This window comes from Micrasema longulum, unplaced genomic scaffold, assembly GCF_059751315.1.
Source record: "Micrasema longulum isolate JH-2025_06_02 unplaced genomic scaffold, ASM5975131v1 h1tg000140l, whole genome shotgun sequence".
In the NCBI taxonomy this organism is placed as follows: Eukaryota; Metazoa; Arthropoda; class Insecta; order Trichoptera; family Brachycentridae; genus Micrasema; species Micrasema longulum.
This window is the reverse complement of record NW_028277346.1, coordinates 761,728-779,127: the sequence shown is the minus strand read 5'-3', so window position 1 is coordinate 779,127 and position 17,400 is coordinate 761,728. Positions and strand designations below refer to the sequence as shown.

Genomic DNA, 17,400 nt, shown 5'->3' with positions numbered 1-17,400 from the left:
ACTGTTCCATACTTTGAGACCCTTCTGAATCAAACTACATCCTTGGAATAGAGATGCGATGCTAAAATTTGTCAGCGGAACGCGCTGTGTGCTTTAAAATTTCACAGCCTCTCTCGTGGAAAGGCTTAAAAAATAGAGCAAGTACAGAGCTTCTCAAATTTCCAATCAAAACATGAGATGAAAGAGATATCAATCTGGTAAAGAGAACTATGTAAGTTGAGTCAGGATTAAAATTTTGGTTCAGCAATGTTCGTGGACATATTTTATTTTCCTCTGCTTAATATTATCGACCGGTTATTGTTATCAAAAGTTACAGGTCCCGTAGTGATCACGACGAGCACATTCCACAGAAAATTAACCCAAACAATACTCACATTTCACCAGTTCCGTAAAAATATATGTTGTATTTCTTTCCATTTATAGTTGTGACCTGAAAAAAATTAATACATGATAATCGCTTGTTACAAAATTAAATAATTTATTGCTACTCGAATCATTTTATGTAAAAATAGGGCTGGTAAAAAAATGACAACTATTGTAGCGATAAGCAAAAAAATGCACAATTAGATCTGATCGACATGAATTATGTTTTTAAATAAAAAGCAAAATTATACTCACTTTAGCTGGCCACGCGGGATAGCCTTTAACTTTGGCGAAAACATAATCGCCGGGTTTGAATACTTTAGCCTTTTTGACCATTTTCGTATTTTTAAGTAGCTCGACTGGCCGGGTGTTATGTATGGAATTTGATCCGTAATACCCGATTTAATAACACACGATTGCAGATTTAAAACAAATATAAAATGACTATTGTTAAACGAATATTTTGTTGCAAGAATACTTGATTTTATTTATAAAATATATATTACTAGCATCATATTATCATAACCTTAAAGCCCGCCACAAAAATGCCAGCAAAATCGCAACGACAATAAACAAAACATGGCGGCAGACAAGTAGACGAATTAAAAAAAAATAAAAACATGTTGGTGGTTCCTACGTAGAATAAATTATTATCCGTAAATGTAAAAATGCATATAAAACGTATAGGTTCTCAAAGATACAGCATAAAAATTTAGAATACTTTCTGATTTTCCATGTTTCCGTAAAGATTTTTATTCCTGAAAAGATTATCGAAACAAATTTTGCGTTTCAGTTCTAATAATAAAATAATCCATTATATTCTATAAAGTAAAAAGGGTAGCGCGATAACATGCTTTGCGTATTCATTGATACTCTTACACGTCACCTAAATAAACATGTTTTTAAATAATTTACTAATAAATTAGTCAAATTTATCTCAAAAGCTCTACAAAATATTATCTTTCTTTTTTTGAAACTCAATAAACTGAACCTGATTCTGTTTTTTATATATGTTGCAGGTATTTCAAATTTCAAAGACTTTTTTTAGTAATTGGGAAAAAATATTTTTAAATAAAATTATAACAATAATTCTTAACTTCTATATATTTCTGAAAATAAAATGAAGAAACCTTTTTATAGATTGAATAGAAAGTGATATATTTACTTTTTCATGTCAAATTATTTGACGCGTTTCATCACTGAAATACATGTTGAATATTTTTTTTGTAAGTGTTGATAAGCTGTTTACATTTTTAAATATTTTGTAATAAATGTGTGCATAGGAGTTGGCAATTTAAGTAGAACTTTGTGGGTTGTTTAAAAATACTTCAGAAGCAAATATGAAAAATGCATCATGAAATTTTTTAACGTAATCAAATAAATTAACCTAATATTATAGACTTAAAATTATTAATGAAGTAGTGAATATTATGTAAAACCGAATACGTTTAGGTGCGGTATTGAATGTTCATTGATATTAGTTTTTAATTCATGGTAAAACATTATAAATTAGGGAATTATACATTACATCCTAAAAATTCAATGTAGTATTTATTATGTGATCTGCTTTGGTATTAAAGTACTTTTGTTGGCTACGTATTTCATGTTAGCATTTGGCTGAAAAACGATAATGGTGTGTTTAATAAAATGTAAATAAACAACAAAAAAATGGTAAAAGTGAAACTTTGAGTTTTATTAAATTAATCAAGTACTCAAGCGATATTATAGTCACGTGACTAAATTTTTATTGGCGCATGCGCCGTCGATTGTACAATTTCAAAATGATGGCTGCCAGTCTCGCCGATATCGCCCCGTGTTGTTTCTGAAACCGATTTTTCGCCCAAATGTATCAACATTGTGTCTAAAATCCTAGCGCGAGTTTATGTGTAAGTGATTCGAGTGCATATTCATTTTTTTTATTACATCGGTTATCCGCTTCGCGATAAATAGCACTTCTCAAAATGGAAGTTCCTGCCCACTTTTATTAGCAAATGTTTTTATTCTAACGTCTTTTGTTTCACGCGTGCGAATTTCAGCGGGTGGCTTCGCTCGAATGTGAAGGAAACTGCTCTGAAATCGATGTTTGCGATGTAATTTCGCTTTTGTGGCAATATTTACATTTGCATCGGTGGAATGTCCTTGGTTCTTTGCTCAATTCCTATTTTGTATTTTGACAGTTCTTTTTTGCCAATCTCCAGATTGACGTAATGTCTAACCGGTGCAAAATACCTTCCTTTTTCCACCTTGCGCGCTGAATGTTTTCCAATTATCACCCTATTCTCCCGCGATATTTGGTAAATATCGTCGAAATCTTTTTATTCCGTCATCCGAGTTACATGTTTATTTTGCTCGGTTTACAATCCGCCGTGTTTGATCAATTCATGATGTCATTATTTTATGCAAATTTTTATTTCAGCCTTCTGCCCGAAAGGTCGGTGAATTGGTTTTATTAAGAGCGCTATCGGGTCCAAGATAATAATAACAATAAAGATAAACAGTGTTAGTTTCGTTTAGGTTTTGTAATCTTCAAATCGTGAGTTTAGATTTTTCCCGTGACCCAGTACGTAAATAAGTAAATAAATTTATCTGTAACGTACGTAACATAACCTAGAAACGAATGATAACGGGTTTTTATCGAAGATTAAATCAAAATATTTGATTAAACAATGAATTCGAATGTATTTATTTCATAAAATGCAAATTAGTGCAAGTTTCCAATAGGTATGTAAAACAGAATACTATTCCCTTTTCAAACATATTCAATTAGTAAGAATGACCATGTTAAATAATCAGATGTTTCATTTTATAGTTCCTACTTATACACATTAAATAATCATAATATACATATTAAAAAGCCCAGAGAGAATAAAAAAAAGCTTTGGTGGACAGAATTCAAATCCCTTCATGAAATGGCTCCAAGATACTTATCGAACCTCTGTATTAGGGAAAATACATGCCAAAGAAAATTTACTATTCGGTCAGCATTTGATTCAGGCAGAGGAAAACTTAGCAATTCTCGAAATCCGGCGCAATTGCCTTCAAACTTACGAATCATCGACAGTCACGGTCAGTTCAAATCCCAACTAAAATCTCACTTCTTTAGTTTTATCATACCCTCAATTATAAATCAGAAAATATAATATGTAACTTAAAGCGCCATTGAGGTGTTTTTTCACAAAAGTGGCACCATATAAATCAGCCAAATAGAATTATTATTATAAATAACTTTTAATATACATAAAAAACAAACGGTTCTCCTGTAAGGGTCGGTAAAGATAATAGAACGACATACCACCCTGCCTTTGCATATAGATCTTGCTTCAGCTACATTTATACATCTTATCTTTTGACATGCCCGCTCAAGTATTAGTTGGATTTGGTCGTGCAATGTCTTTCTCGGTCTTCCTTATTTTCTGCATCGAGCAACACTCGCATCGTATATCTTTTAGTCGTTATTTTGCTGTCCATACGCTCCACGTGTCCAAAACAATGCAGCCCCTCTATCTTGATTTTGTGGGTAATGCTTGTCCCAGCCTTGCATACTGTACGGATCTTGATATATGTCTGTATATCTTTAACATCCGTCAGTTCAAAAGGCATTTGTAGTGAAAAGAAGGCTGTTGTCTATGTGAAACTGAAGTAATTATATGGTAGTAAGAGATATTGTGTCCCTATAAAAAAAACAGTCCGCAGCAAATACTCACCTATTCCACGGCTCCACATGTTGGCAAACAAACATGGAAACTTAGATTTATTTCATTTATCTTTATACAAATTAAAATCATTACCTTTTAATCACTTCTTTTCTAAATTATAAAAATGTACTAAGTTTTATACTTGTTTTACTGTTTATGCCATGATACATCGCCTCTGTTACTTCAATACTTTTTATATTTAAACTCTTTATTTATTGTTAATTTGCTGCATACCTATGTTATAATTTCTTATTTAATTTTCCTTTAATGTTTCTTTATTTTCTGCTGATTTTATTTTATGTATCTATATCTTTTAAAGGCATCTTCAAACAAAAGTACATATTGTGTTGAATGTTTACACATAACTGTACAAACAGCAATGTTATTATTCGGTATTTTATATCCACTCGGAGAAATCGTGGAAAAATTACAAATGTCATTAAAAGTATACTCCTAATAACACCTGGCGTTACATACGTCCACTTCATGTCCAGTCACGTAGTCCAGTACTAGCTACTTAGTACCCATTCTTTGATTGTCAACCACGAAGTGAGCTACAGTTTACAGCAATACAACGGGCTGTAGGTACTCAAGTCGAGAATTGCGAGCGCAAGCCGAAACCGTCCATTACACGTTTGTTGTTAAACTAAAATGCAAACCAAAAATTTGGAACTATTTTGTTGTAAAGGGCTTCTCTAGTGATTGATTACTCTGAGGTTTTACCTGTCTTTGTTCGTTATTTGCGATTTATTGAAAATGTTAGGGGTAGAGGAAGACTGAGAGGATAGAACGCTATATCACTCTATCTTTGCATACAAACCCCGCTTTCCTTACACACGTACATCTTTTCACAGATGTGCGCTGATTTTTCCAACTTTTGACATGTCTACAAATATTGGTTGTATTTGGTCAAGCCATGTCTTTCTCGCTCTTTCTCGATTTTTGCGACCATCAACATTCGCATTGTAAATCTATCTAGCCATTTTTTTGCTGTCCATTCGCTCTACATGTCCAAACCGACGCAGAATCCCTTTCTTGATTTTGTCGATAATGCTTATCTCAGCCTTTCATAATGTATATTTATATGATATATAAATGCAATAACTAACTCAAGTAAATAAATAATAATGTAATAAAATCGGTAGTCTCCGTACTGCAGTGGTTGAGACACTTGACTCATGCATAGAAGGTTCCGGGTTCGATTCTGATTGTTCGATGAGGTCACAAAAATTAAATGTAATTTTTCTCTAGCCTGGGTGTTCTGTTACAATTAACCACTGTAATTAAGCCTCCTGGCCTGTTTCGGTGCAAAAATGAACAAAAAAAAGATGGTATAAAAACTGCCATTAACAAAATAATACACAATTCTTTCAATTAATATTTTATTTCAAATTGAATAACTATGAAGTTTCATCAAGAATATTAAAAATCATTATTATTAAAATATTAGATATCCAAACACTTAATTTATGAATTACCCTTTTCATTGTTACAATACTATTTTGAGAATCCATTAATAATAAATGTTTTTAGTTAAATTCATCTTATTTACACTATGTATAATGTAAAAGACCAATCTTACAATAAAGCCTGCTCTGACAATAGTAAAAATCTCAATTTTTAAAAAACTCTTTCATAAAATATAAAAAATTGACAAAAAAATACTGTCTTACTTAGCTACTGGAAATTTTTAAAGCACTGTAGTATTATAATGTTATACAGTGGTGCCTTTATTTGTACCTATTTGTGTACAAGGCACTGCAGATCAATAATAACATCTCATTCGATTGTTATCTCCCAAGAGACTGGCTAAAAACGGTGCCATAACGTGTTACATCAAGCAAAATATGTCATTTTTTAAATACATGTGTTTAAAAACAAAAATTTAACAGATATGTTTTTTTTATTTTATACAGCACAATTGCCTTTTACTAAACTTAAGCTATATAAATATGTTTGATTAGGTGTAATAGTTTTTTTGTATTTGTAACTTTGTATACCTATTGTAAAATGCAATGAAAAAACTATAATAAATAACAAAAAAAATTTTTTTTTAATGAAACAGTGCGACAAATGATTAAAAACTCATGTGATAATCTGTCTTACATTCAAATGCCAGTCTCACTATACACATCTAGTGGTGGATAAGGCACTACTTTTTAGAATTTCAGGTGCCAATCCAGAGTCTATGAAATAGTTCAGTGTAAAAACATTTACAAAAAAATGTTTTGTCTAAATCTTGCCGGGAATCAAGCCTGGGACCGCATGCATTATCTCTCTCTCCGATGGCGCTGCAGCCCATATCGAGCTTTGGCCTCCTGCATCTTTCGCCTCCAACTGTCTGTCCTCAGCCGCTGTCTTCCAATTCGCCACCTGGAGAAACTGCGCTGCATCCTTTCTCACTTCATCCTCCCATCTCAGCCCGGGTCTTCCCACTGATCTCCTTCCACCCGGGTGTCCGCTCATTAATCCTCTAGGGAATCAGGCATTCGCTGTACATGTCCCCATCTAAATCTAAGCAACTTAATATCTTCTTCCAAGTCGATCCCTCAATGCTGAGGATCGTTATCACCATGAAGACTTCTGTTTAGTCTATTCCACTCTAGTCTGTCCTCGGCCCGACGAACTGACTCATCAAATTTTAGCCCCGTAGCCACTTTTATTTGGTCAGTCCATCTATATGGGATTCTACCCCGGCTTCTCCTACCTTTAACTCGGCCAGACATTATTGCCTTTTCTAGATTGTCTGGCTCACGTCTAGCAATACGTTCAAAGAAAGACAGTATCCTTCTCAAACACACCACTGATAGATGAGTTGCAATATGAAGCTCTTCCAGTATCGATGCATTCGTCCTTCTGGCTGTTTGAGGCACACGCAGAAGCCTTTTCCATCACCACATCTCGAATGCATCGATCCTCTTCCTCTCGTAGGCATGCATTGTCCATGTTTCAGCCCCATATAGGAAAACGGAGAATACCAGGGCTTCCATCAATCGCTTTTTTGTGTTTATTGATATACCTCGATCTCGCCAAATCTTCTCCAAACGGTTCATTTTTAAGGAACTTCAAATCTTCTTCTTTTAGTGCCTTGCCGGGTCCCCCCGACGTTGGCGATCCCTACAGCAAAGCATATGTATCTGTCCTGCGCTAATTTTACGTTTTGCATCCAGGACGACTGCTTATTGATGTACTCGCCGTAGTGATTCCTAGGAAAAAATTACCAGAGTGGTTTACCGTTGCCTTTTCTGGTGGATTATTCTGTCGGGGTTACCTTCCCTTAGCTGGTTGATTTTGAGGCGCCAAAAACTCACCTTTCATCCTCTCGTTATCTGCTGTGATCCCCATTGCCCAGGGTTCGCGACGTGGACGCTAACGAGTTGGACTAGTCAGTAGTGTTACCGGTGGAATGCAACTGGGCGTTTGCAGCATTTTATAGAATTACATCCTCCAGCAACAAGTGACTCACTGCGACCCCACTAACAGTTTGAACCCCCAACTTCAAATAGGAAAACTAAATTTCATATCTCCTTTACTAGCTACTCTCGAGGGATCGCCCTCTACGATTCGTGTCCTCCACGCGTCTCCTCATTCTGCACGGTCCTTTAACTGGCCATATGATGTGTAGTTTGTATCTCCTTTACTAGCTTCTCTTCTCTATGGTTTGCTGCCTTTACCGTTGCTTACAATTTTTTATTTTGTTTTTACAGAAATTGATTTTATAAGTGACTAAAAATAATTGCAATACGCATAAGACAGCTAAATAGAACATTCCAGTGTTTGTGAGTGCTACTAAAAGTGTTATAATGAGTGATTTATTATAATTAGTGAAGTGTCACAAGGATCATGATAAAAAATAAGGAATTACCAAGTATCGGAAAGAAATCATTGCTAGCAGACACATAGCGACTAACATCTGTTGAATATGTAAGTATTTTATCATTTATTATTTTATTATAATTGCATTATAGGCGAGCAGCCTTTTCCGATGTGCCTATATTTAGTGCTTATTTACTTCCTTGTAATTTCTATGATAAGATCATAAGATCATATGAGCGGTTTTTATTTGACAATGTTTTAGAGTATTTTTATTTATTTTTCAAAAATATTTTTTTTAAATAAAAAAAAAATCAAAATTTGCGTTCTTATAATTTACGCAAATATTTCATTTTGAGGGCCATTTTCAACGAGTTGTAAATAACTTGTAAATAAATAATACCTTATAAATTGTATACTTGGACAATGTCCGCTGATAAATAAATAAATATATATATTTTTTTTTTCATTTCATTTAATTTTTTTTGCACCACAACAGGCCAGGATGCCCAATTACAGTGGTGAATTACATTACAGAACAACCAGGCTTGAGAAAAATCACATTTTTAATTTTTGTGTTCTCACCGGGAATCGAACCCGGAACCTTCCGTGCGTGAGTTAAGCGTCTTGACCACTACACCACGGAGGCCGCCGTAATAAATAATAATAAATAACTCACTATTAGAAAATGGGAATCAAGTTGGGGTAGAGTGCGATTCGAACCACGGACTTTTGATCCGTGAGTTCGAGACACTAGCCACGGGACCACAACCCGATGTTTTTGAGTTTTTTAAATATTTTTTATGTTTTATGTTTTAATTTATTTTTCAAAAATATTTACAAAAAAGTCTTAAATTAAAGTCCTGCTGAGTTGCATACATACAACTCGTCAGCAAGTTCTTATAAATTGCTTCGATTATTCATCCTTTACCTACATTAATAATAATTTTACTTGAAACACATTACATATTACATTATCAAAAATTAAAAATTATCACTAATAGAAAAAACTTTTTTCTATTAACCATAATTTGAGCATACGTCTCACTCCTGTATTAAACTCAGTATTTTTAATATTGTTTAGTAACACGTTAAATATTTTAGGTTTATTTAGGTGGGTCCAAATGTTTGCAGACAGGCTGGATTTCCTCCGTAGGGAGAGGGGATTCAGATCTTAATTTGTTGCAACAGAGAAGGAAAACATTTTTGAGATGGGAATATGGAAGTCTAGACATTTACAAAGCTTTTGTCATTGGCTGGTTTAAGTGACCATTTTACACACTGAGTAACATTCACCATTCTGCCAATGTTTAAACATCCACCTTTCCTCAATAATAATAATAATTATGGATAACTTATATAGCGCCATTTTCGTAATAAAATACCTCAAGGGCGCTTTACATGGTGATTCTATTGTTAAGTTAATTTAATTGAAGCTTTTAAATTTGTAATTTAATTAAAATTATTTATTTTGTTGTCACGTGCTCAACTCTTCCATCCGTTGACTTTTGTGAAGTAAAAGAGGTGAAACCTTTGTCATGTGGGTGAGATTCATCCGACTGAACCAATTCAACTATTGGGCAACGCCTGAAAACAATTTTCCAATTTTTATACTTCTTCTTTTACTAGGTAGTTTAATCAAAAATGTTTTGAGTTTACACAAATGTTTGTAAACAGGTTGAATTTCCTTCCTAGAATCATTACGATCTAAATAACTCCCTACGGAGGAAATCCATCCTGTCTATAAGCATTTGGACAAACTCAAAACAAGATGATATTATTTGAAAATGGAGAGCAGACGGACGAGATGCGTTTTGGAATTGGACGATGTTTTCCAGCGTTATACGGACTGTAAAAAACTAGTTTTTTTTTTAATGTTGTTTAAAATTTAGGTTTGTGATTCTTTATTCAGTTCTTTACTCAGTTCACTATTAATAAAAACGGGACAAGATTAATTTTGAAAATATTTAAGGTTCATACAGTAGACACTATTTATAAAATAAATTCCACCATACAGTTTTATAAAGAAGAAAAATAAAAGAATTTGAGATGAATAAGTCCACTCAGATACCAAAATAATATTAAAATTGACTACAATTCAACAATGTTTTCCCTCTCTGTTGCAACAAATTTAGGTTTATTTATTTTTAAATCTTAAAATACTTATAGTATATATCATTTAAATAATGTGTTCTTATAAAAACAAAAGATATTTAATTATTCATAAATTAACGCATATTATGCTCTAACCTCATTTATTTATTTTATCATACTTATATACATTTTTTTGTTAAAAACTATGTCCTTAACAGGGCTGCATACCCCATTCCAAGCTAGGCAATTACATTTTAATGCCTAGTAAAAAATTACAAGTTTATTTATTTTAATCAATTAATTAATTAATTATGGATAACTTATATAGCGCCATTTTCGTAATAAAATACCTCAAGGGCGCTTTACATGGTGATTCTATTGTTAAGTTAATTTAATTGAAGCTTTTAAATTTGTAATTTAATTAGAATAATTTATTTTGTTGTCACTTGCTACGGATTTATTCAAATGAAAGAAGAAAGAACCGACAAATAAAATATAATCTTACTAGTATACACACATGCATATTCATTTATTTTATTTTAAAAACATAAATGGCAAATCTGCACACACATGCATATTTATTTATTTCATTTTATTTTTATTTTTTTAACATAAACAGCAAATCTGCATTTTACAAAAAAATATTATACTAACATATTTGGCTTAGTATTTTTTTTTTTTTAAATAAATTTCTTTTTACCCAATAAAAAAACCCATAAAAAGAATAAACCTAAAAATTATCCAACATATTCAGTAGAAAGTTTAAACAATTCAAGAATAAATGTAAAAAACTTATTAAATAATAAAATATTTTAAAGTAATATAACAAGAAAATCATAAGTACTGTTTCATACAGCTGGGAAAGTGAACAAAAAATTGTAAATATTATGAAATGCATAAATAAATAAATATATTTACCATTCACCAACTTTGAAAAAGTTCAAAAGGTTTGTTCTATAGGAACAATACCCTACACTAAATATATCAGATACATGGGAATAACTATTGCCGAGTGCATGAAGTCTGTTCAATACGACATTACAAGTATACACTGTCCGTGAATTATTGCTACAAAACGGTGGCACCTGTCTAGTCATTCTTCCGGGCACCCTGAAGTCGATGAGAGATAACAGTTCAGGGCAATCCCATATTGAATTTACAATTTTGAATAAATTCAAAAGGTCTATAATTTTCCTTCTATTGTTAAGTTTTAACAAATTTAATGTTTTTAGTAAAAAATCGTAATTTAAAAATTCATGACTGATTCTATGTTTAGTTTTATACCTATATATTTGGCTAATCTAATAGGTTTCAGAAAGGTACATTCTAGCAAGGAGTTTATGGTACCAATATTTAATACAGGAAATCCGTAAAAAATCTAGGAGCACAAATGTATGAACATCTCTGCTAGCGAGCTCATACTAATGAATTAAGCCTCAAAATATTTTTCAGTCTGCACTCACTTAGAAGGTTGCAAAAATTCTTACCCATTAATACTAAATGCACCCTTGTACAAGCATTACTACTGCCCATTCTAGATTACGCTGATGTTTCCATGACTGATTTAAGCTGTGAGCAACTCGATAAACTTGAACGACTTCAGAATACATGCATAAGGTACATTTTTGGTCTTAGGAAATATGACCACATTTCTGATTATCGTAGGCAACTGAAATGGCTCAAATTAGACAGCGGAGAGACTATCACTCCCTCTCACTTCTGTTCAATGTACTTCATAGTCCTAACGCTCCTATATACCTGCGTGAAAAATTTCAACGCTTATCAGTTCATGGTTTACCTCTTCGTTCTAATTCTCAAGGCACTCTCTTAATACCCATCCACAATTCCTCTTTCTTCTCTAACTCATATAGTGTCCATGCGGCTCGACTGTGGAATCATCTCCCATCCACCATCAAAGATGTTACTACATTATCTCTGTTTGAATCACATCTGAAGAAACATCTCCTTTCTCTTCTTTAATCTCTCAGCGTTTCCTCTTTTTTCCCATTGAGTTTTGATTTAAGGTAATTTATTTCGTTTATTTCTATTTTTATATATCTTTTGCTTTTTAATATTTTTTTTCTATTGAATATGTTCTGTAACTTGAATTATAAAAATAAAACTTTTATTTTATTGGTTGGTTGAAAGAAATTGCCATTTGGGAATAAGCCCGCCAATGTACAAATAGCAATATGTACAAAAAGTTAAATAAATGAATAAATAATTAAGTTTATTCAATATGGAGTGCTCTGTAAGTGCTCTAGTGATAACCCTCACTTGGTTTTTGCTAAGTTTCACCAGGTCAAAGTAAACCTCTGCGATTGTCCCTTTAGTAGTTCCAACGCGTGGCGCTGACCAGTTACTTTTTGCCAGAGCGTCATGCTCTGCTTTTGGGCTCACAGTCTATGTCCATTACGAGGATCAGATTTGGGCAGCCCACAGTAGGGCTCTGAGCCTATTTGGTCTGCCTCAGCTCCTAGCTTTGCCGATTCATCAACTGCCTTGTTACCTTGGAAGGAATTCACCCATTCATAAGGCAATTCGCTTGCTTGCAACAATACGGTTATAATATAATAGGTACTTAAAACTAGACTAAATATGATTTCAAACTTATAATTATCAATGGACATAATGTGTCATAAATAAATTTATATTACACAAGAATAGAATTTGGAAAACCAAAAATACAATGTTTGTACATATTTACCATTGTAAATTTAAAACGATTGACATGTGCCAACGTGCCAGCATGTGACAGCAAAATAAATTATTTTAATTAAATTACAAATTTAAAAGCTTCAATTAAATTTATTTATCTATAGAATCATAATGTAAAGCGCCCTTCGGGTATTATATTACGAAAATGGCGCTATGTAAGTTATCCATAATAATAATAATAATATTTTTTGTTCATCCATCTCCTTTCATGTGGTTTAGGGATATGAGTCGATGGGAAAATGTATGAATATTTTTTTTTATTTTTGATTAATAAATTTCACAAATGATACATGTTTTTTTAAAATTCTACACATACTTATTTACTTTTATACATCTAGTAAATGTTATCACTGTAACTCTCTAAAAAAAGAGACAAACTCTTGTGCTTGGAGAGTGACTTACACTGTTTTAGTTGTTTATTTATAAGAGTTTATATAATTTTAAATACGAGTACATGCAAATAAAAATAAAAACATAGGATATATAAAGAAAAAACATAAAACAATAATACATTCATTCTAATTAAAATTTAATGTTGTTTTTACACGAGTTTAAAAAATTTCTTTAGATTTACTTTGAATTTATTTATAGATATATATATATATATGGTGTATTATGTGTTTATCGCTGTATATCTTAAGATACATTATTAATGTTATTCTTATTGTTATCAAAAACATTTTTCACTTTGTGGTATGACATTTTACACTTATTTGTTTATAAATTTGTATAAACAACTTAATTTTTTTATTTTTAAATAACACTTCGACCGGTTTCGAGGTAACTACCTCATCGTGAGGTAGTAACCTCGAAACCGGTCGAAGTGTAATTAAAAAAAAAAAATTAAGTGGTTTATACAAATTTATAAACAAATAAGTGTAAAATGTCATACCACAAAGTGAAAAATGTTTTTGAAAACAATAATATATTATTGGCAAGTACGGCCAACAAAGCAATAACTTACAAAAAACTCATAGTGAAATACCGCGTTACAAGTTTATTATATAAATAGCAACGTGTGTAATTATAAGTTAGTTAAATTCCTGACGATGAGGTAGTAACCTCGAAACCGGTCGAAGTGTAATTAAAAAAAATAAATTAAGTGGTTTATACAAATTTATAAACAAATACTTAAGTGTAAAATGTTATTCTTCCTAATTCACAGTCATTATGCAATAGTTTTGAAAATATTAATAAAGTACAACCGACTACAAGTATTGTGATATAAATAAAATCAGATAAACATTAAATTATTGTCTTGAATTCATTATAATAAAATAAATAAAACAACTTTGTTTTTAACCACTATAATTTTCCACCGACCGGTTTCAAAGCTAAACAAGCTTTTTTCTCAAGGTTTACTTTACTAATAAATTATTCTTTTATTTTATCAGTATGCTGCCAATGAAAATAATAAATCAAGATATTTTTGCTAAAATCATTAACTGTGGAGTTTTATATTAAAAAAAAAAAAAAAAAAAAATATAAATATTATCAAATTTGAATAGGTGAAAAAACAAATCTAATAAATTTCAATCCTATAATTCAAACTATAATTTTACCATGATGTTTAGATTAAGATGGTGTGTGTGAAATAGGCTATTCTTCATCGGATGTCACGCGGCTGGTTTGTTCATTTGGAAACTCTTGTAATAATGAACAGACTATAGGGTTCTATTTCTGGTTCTATTTCACACACAGAACTGTATTGTTAACCCGCGATAAATAATATGACCTTAACTTGATCTAATTTTAGGTTAAGGAATCCTTTACATCATTGAACACATATTCCAACTTCCAACGTGCAACAATATGTAATCATTAGATATAATCGGTTGTGTAAGAGTAGATCCGAGACCTGCAGTAGTAGGCATTCGAGTGCTTAACTTTCTTTCAGATATTTTTATCAAGGCTCAAACTTGTTTGGTGTAAGGTGAGCCGAAAATCGCGCACCTTTATATTTATTCCTAATTTTAATGCTTGATCATAAGGTATAATAATAATAATAATTATGGATAACTTATATAGCGCCATTTTCGTAATATCATACCTCAATGGCGCTTTACAAAGTTATTATATAAATATGTAAATTTAATTTATTGATAAGGACTCCTGCAAAACTATTTACAAAGCAATTATTGAACCACACGTTAACTACTGTAGTAGCATTTTATTTTTATCAAACAAAGAAAACATAGATAAACTAACTGTATTACAAAATAAAGCCTTTAGAATCATTTTAAAAAAAACCAGATATACGAGGGTAAAGTCGATGGTAAATGAAATGAAATTATTAACATATAAACAAAGAATATTTTACAATACAATGATATTTGTTCATAAAATTATAAACTCTAATAAAAAAACAGAATTTTGGAAAAAAATTGATCGGAACCAGCATGAACACGATCACAATACTAGAGAAAAGAACAAAATTAGACTTCCATTTAGGAAAAAGGCAAAGTCACAAAATTCCATTTTATTTAAAGCAATTAAAAAGTATTACGAAATGGAAAAAAATATTTATGAAGAAAAAAACATATCAAAATTTAAAATAATGGTCAAGACATATGTGATAAACAATTTATAAATTAAATATATTTGCAATGTTATTATTAGAACACACATAACAATATGTATGATATGTGTGCCCTACTTTAAGATTTAAATTTAAATTTAAAAGAGGTAATTTTAACTTTTTAATTTAAGAAAAATAATGTACTTTTTCATATTACTTTTTAACCACATGCTAAGAATTTATTCAAATGATTTAGAGAACAAGTGGGTTTTAAGTTTCTTCCGAAACATCACTTCCCTCTCACGGTTTCGGATTTCTGCTGGGAGAGCATTCCATGCCGTAGGGCCTGCGACCGCAAATGCACGTTCGCCGAATTTAGTGCGCTGTTTGCGTAGAGGTATAATAACTTTTCCTTTCGACGTAGATGTAGCTGATCTAAGCGTAAGACGTCTGTCAGCTAGTTCATCTGGAATGCAGAGTTCCCTTAGATATTCTGGAGAAGAGTTGTGCAGTGACTTATACATAAGCCAACAGAGTTTGTATTCCACCCTCTGTGGAAAACGTAGCCAGTGCAATTCCCGAAGTAGTGGAGTGATATGACTGAATTTAGAGATTCCAAAACTAAGTCTCGCTTCGGCATTCAATACAGACTGTAGGCGAGTCATTTTATTCATTGGTAGACCTGCGTAGATAACATTACAATAATCGACTCTAGACACTACAAACGCATTTATTAATTGTAGTAAGCTTATATTTTATTTGTCTAAAAATTATTACTTTGTATTAAATGTAATTGCCTAGCTTGGAACGAGGTATGTACTCTTGTCAGCTGGGGCAAAGTGTACAAAAAATGTATGTACTTATTTTATTTTTTATTTTTATTTTATTAACATAAACGGCAAATCTGCCTTTTACAAATATTTATAATATTAACATATTTGGCTTAATTTTTTTTTCTTCAAAAACATGAATATTAAAAACAAGATTAAAAAAAACGATCACACCAAAAATTATACAAAATTTATATTTTAAAAAATAACCCAAAAATTATAAAGCATATTCAGTAGAAAGTTTAAATAATAAAACATTCTACAGTAAAACAACAAGAAAATCATAAGTACTGTTTCACACAGCTAGGCAATGTGAACAAAAAATTGTAAATGAAATGCATGAATAAATAAATATAAATACCATTCATCATCTTTGAAAAATTTCAAAAGGTTTGTTCTATAAGAACAATACCCTACACTAAATATATCAGATACGTGGGAATAACTTGCCGAGTTCATGAAGTCTATTTAATACTGCATTACAAGTATACACTGTCCGTGAATTGTTGCTACAAAACGGTGGCACCTGTCTAGTCATTCTTCCAGGCACCCTGAAGTTGATGAGAGATAACAGTTCAGGGCAATCCCATATTGAATTTACAATTTTGAATAAATTTAAAAGGTCTATAATTTTTCTTCTATCGTTAAGTTTTAACAAATTTAATGTTTTTAGTAAAAACCCGTCATTTAAAATTTCACGACTGATTCTAAGTTTAAAATTTATAAACCGTAAGAATTTTTTTTGGACTCTTTCAAGAGAATTTTGGTGACAGTTGTAGTAAGGAGTCCATATTGTAGAGTTATACTCTAACTGGCTTCTCACTAATGAAGTATACATCAACTTCAAAGTGCCTATGTTTTTGAATTCCTTAGTCACACGTAACATGAAGCTTATGATGGATAAATAAAAAAAACTCTTCCCGCCATTTCTAAATAAGTAGAACAGATTTTAAAACGGCAGTAAGAACCCGTGGGCACGAAGAAATGGTGTACCTTCACTTCATTCCAAAGGGCGACGCGTCCTTGACGTAATTTATTACAAAAAAGGTGGCGTAAAGCTATGGGTATTTTTATGTTGGCTCACCGGATACCGGCAGGCGGTGGTGGTATTCTCCCAGACGCCGCCGATTCTAATCCGCCTTCGTGCTAAACGGCCATTAATGCAGACTTGACAAAAACTACACGGCCACGGAACTACATACCCGTACTAGAATACACACAGACTAATATTACGTATATTCTACGTACATTTAGTAATATGTATGAACATAGGCGCCCGGCACGCGAGACACCCATTTCGGCAGTCCGATACTCGTAACCAGACTACCAGACTACGAACTAGCGGTCTGTGCGATTTCGTAGTGCGTAA

At 32.0% G+C, this 17,400-nt stretch overlaps 2 protein-coding genes across 8 annotated transcripts in view; one reads left to right on the top strand and one right to left on the bottom strand.

Moving 5' to 3' along the window:
• Jasper (JIL-1 anchoring and stabilizing protein) overlaps positions 1–933 on the bottom strand; it is a 40,188-nt gene extending 39,255 nt beyond the window's left edge. Inside the window, exons 1-2 of the mRNA XM_088242462.1 lie at positions 619–933; positions 375–430 (exon numbers count right to left, since the gene is read on the bottom strand). Of these exons, the coding sequence (XP_088098588.1) occupies positions 375–430; positions 619–699 (137 nt within the window). The 5' untranslated portion in view covers positions 700–933. The remainder of the gene's footprint in view (positions 1–374; positions 431–618) is intronic.
• Positions 934–2,119: 1,186 nt separating this feature from the next.
• chb (CLIP-associating protein) overlaps positions 2,120–17,400 on the top strand; it is a 117,650-nt gene continuing 102,369 nt past the window's right edge. For 6 of the 7 annotated variants that reach the window (XM_088242470.1, XM_088242468.1, XM_088242467.1 and 3 more), the window contains exons 1-2: positions 2,122–2,249; positions 7,766–7,982. The gene's annotated coding sequence lies outside the window, so the exon portion shown is untranslated. Of the gene's footprint in view, positions 2,250–7,765; positions 7,983–17,400 lie in introns of all 7 variants that reach the window. The other variant, XM_088242469.1, reaches the window with a different exon arrangement.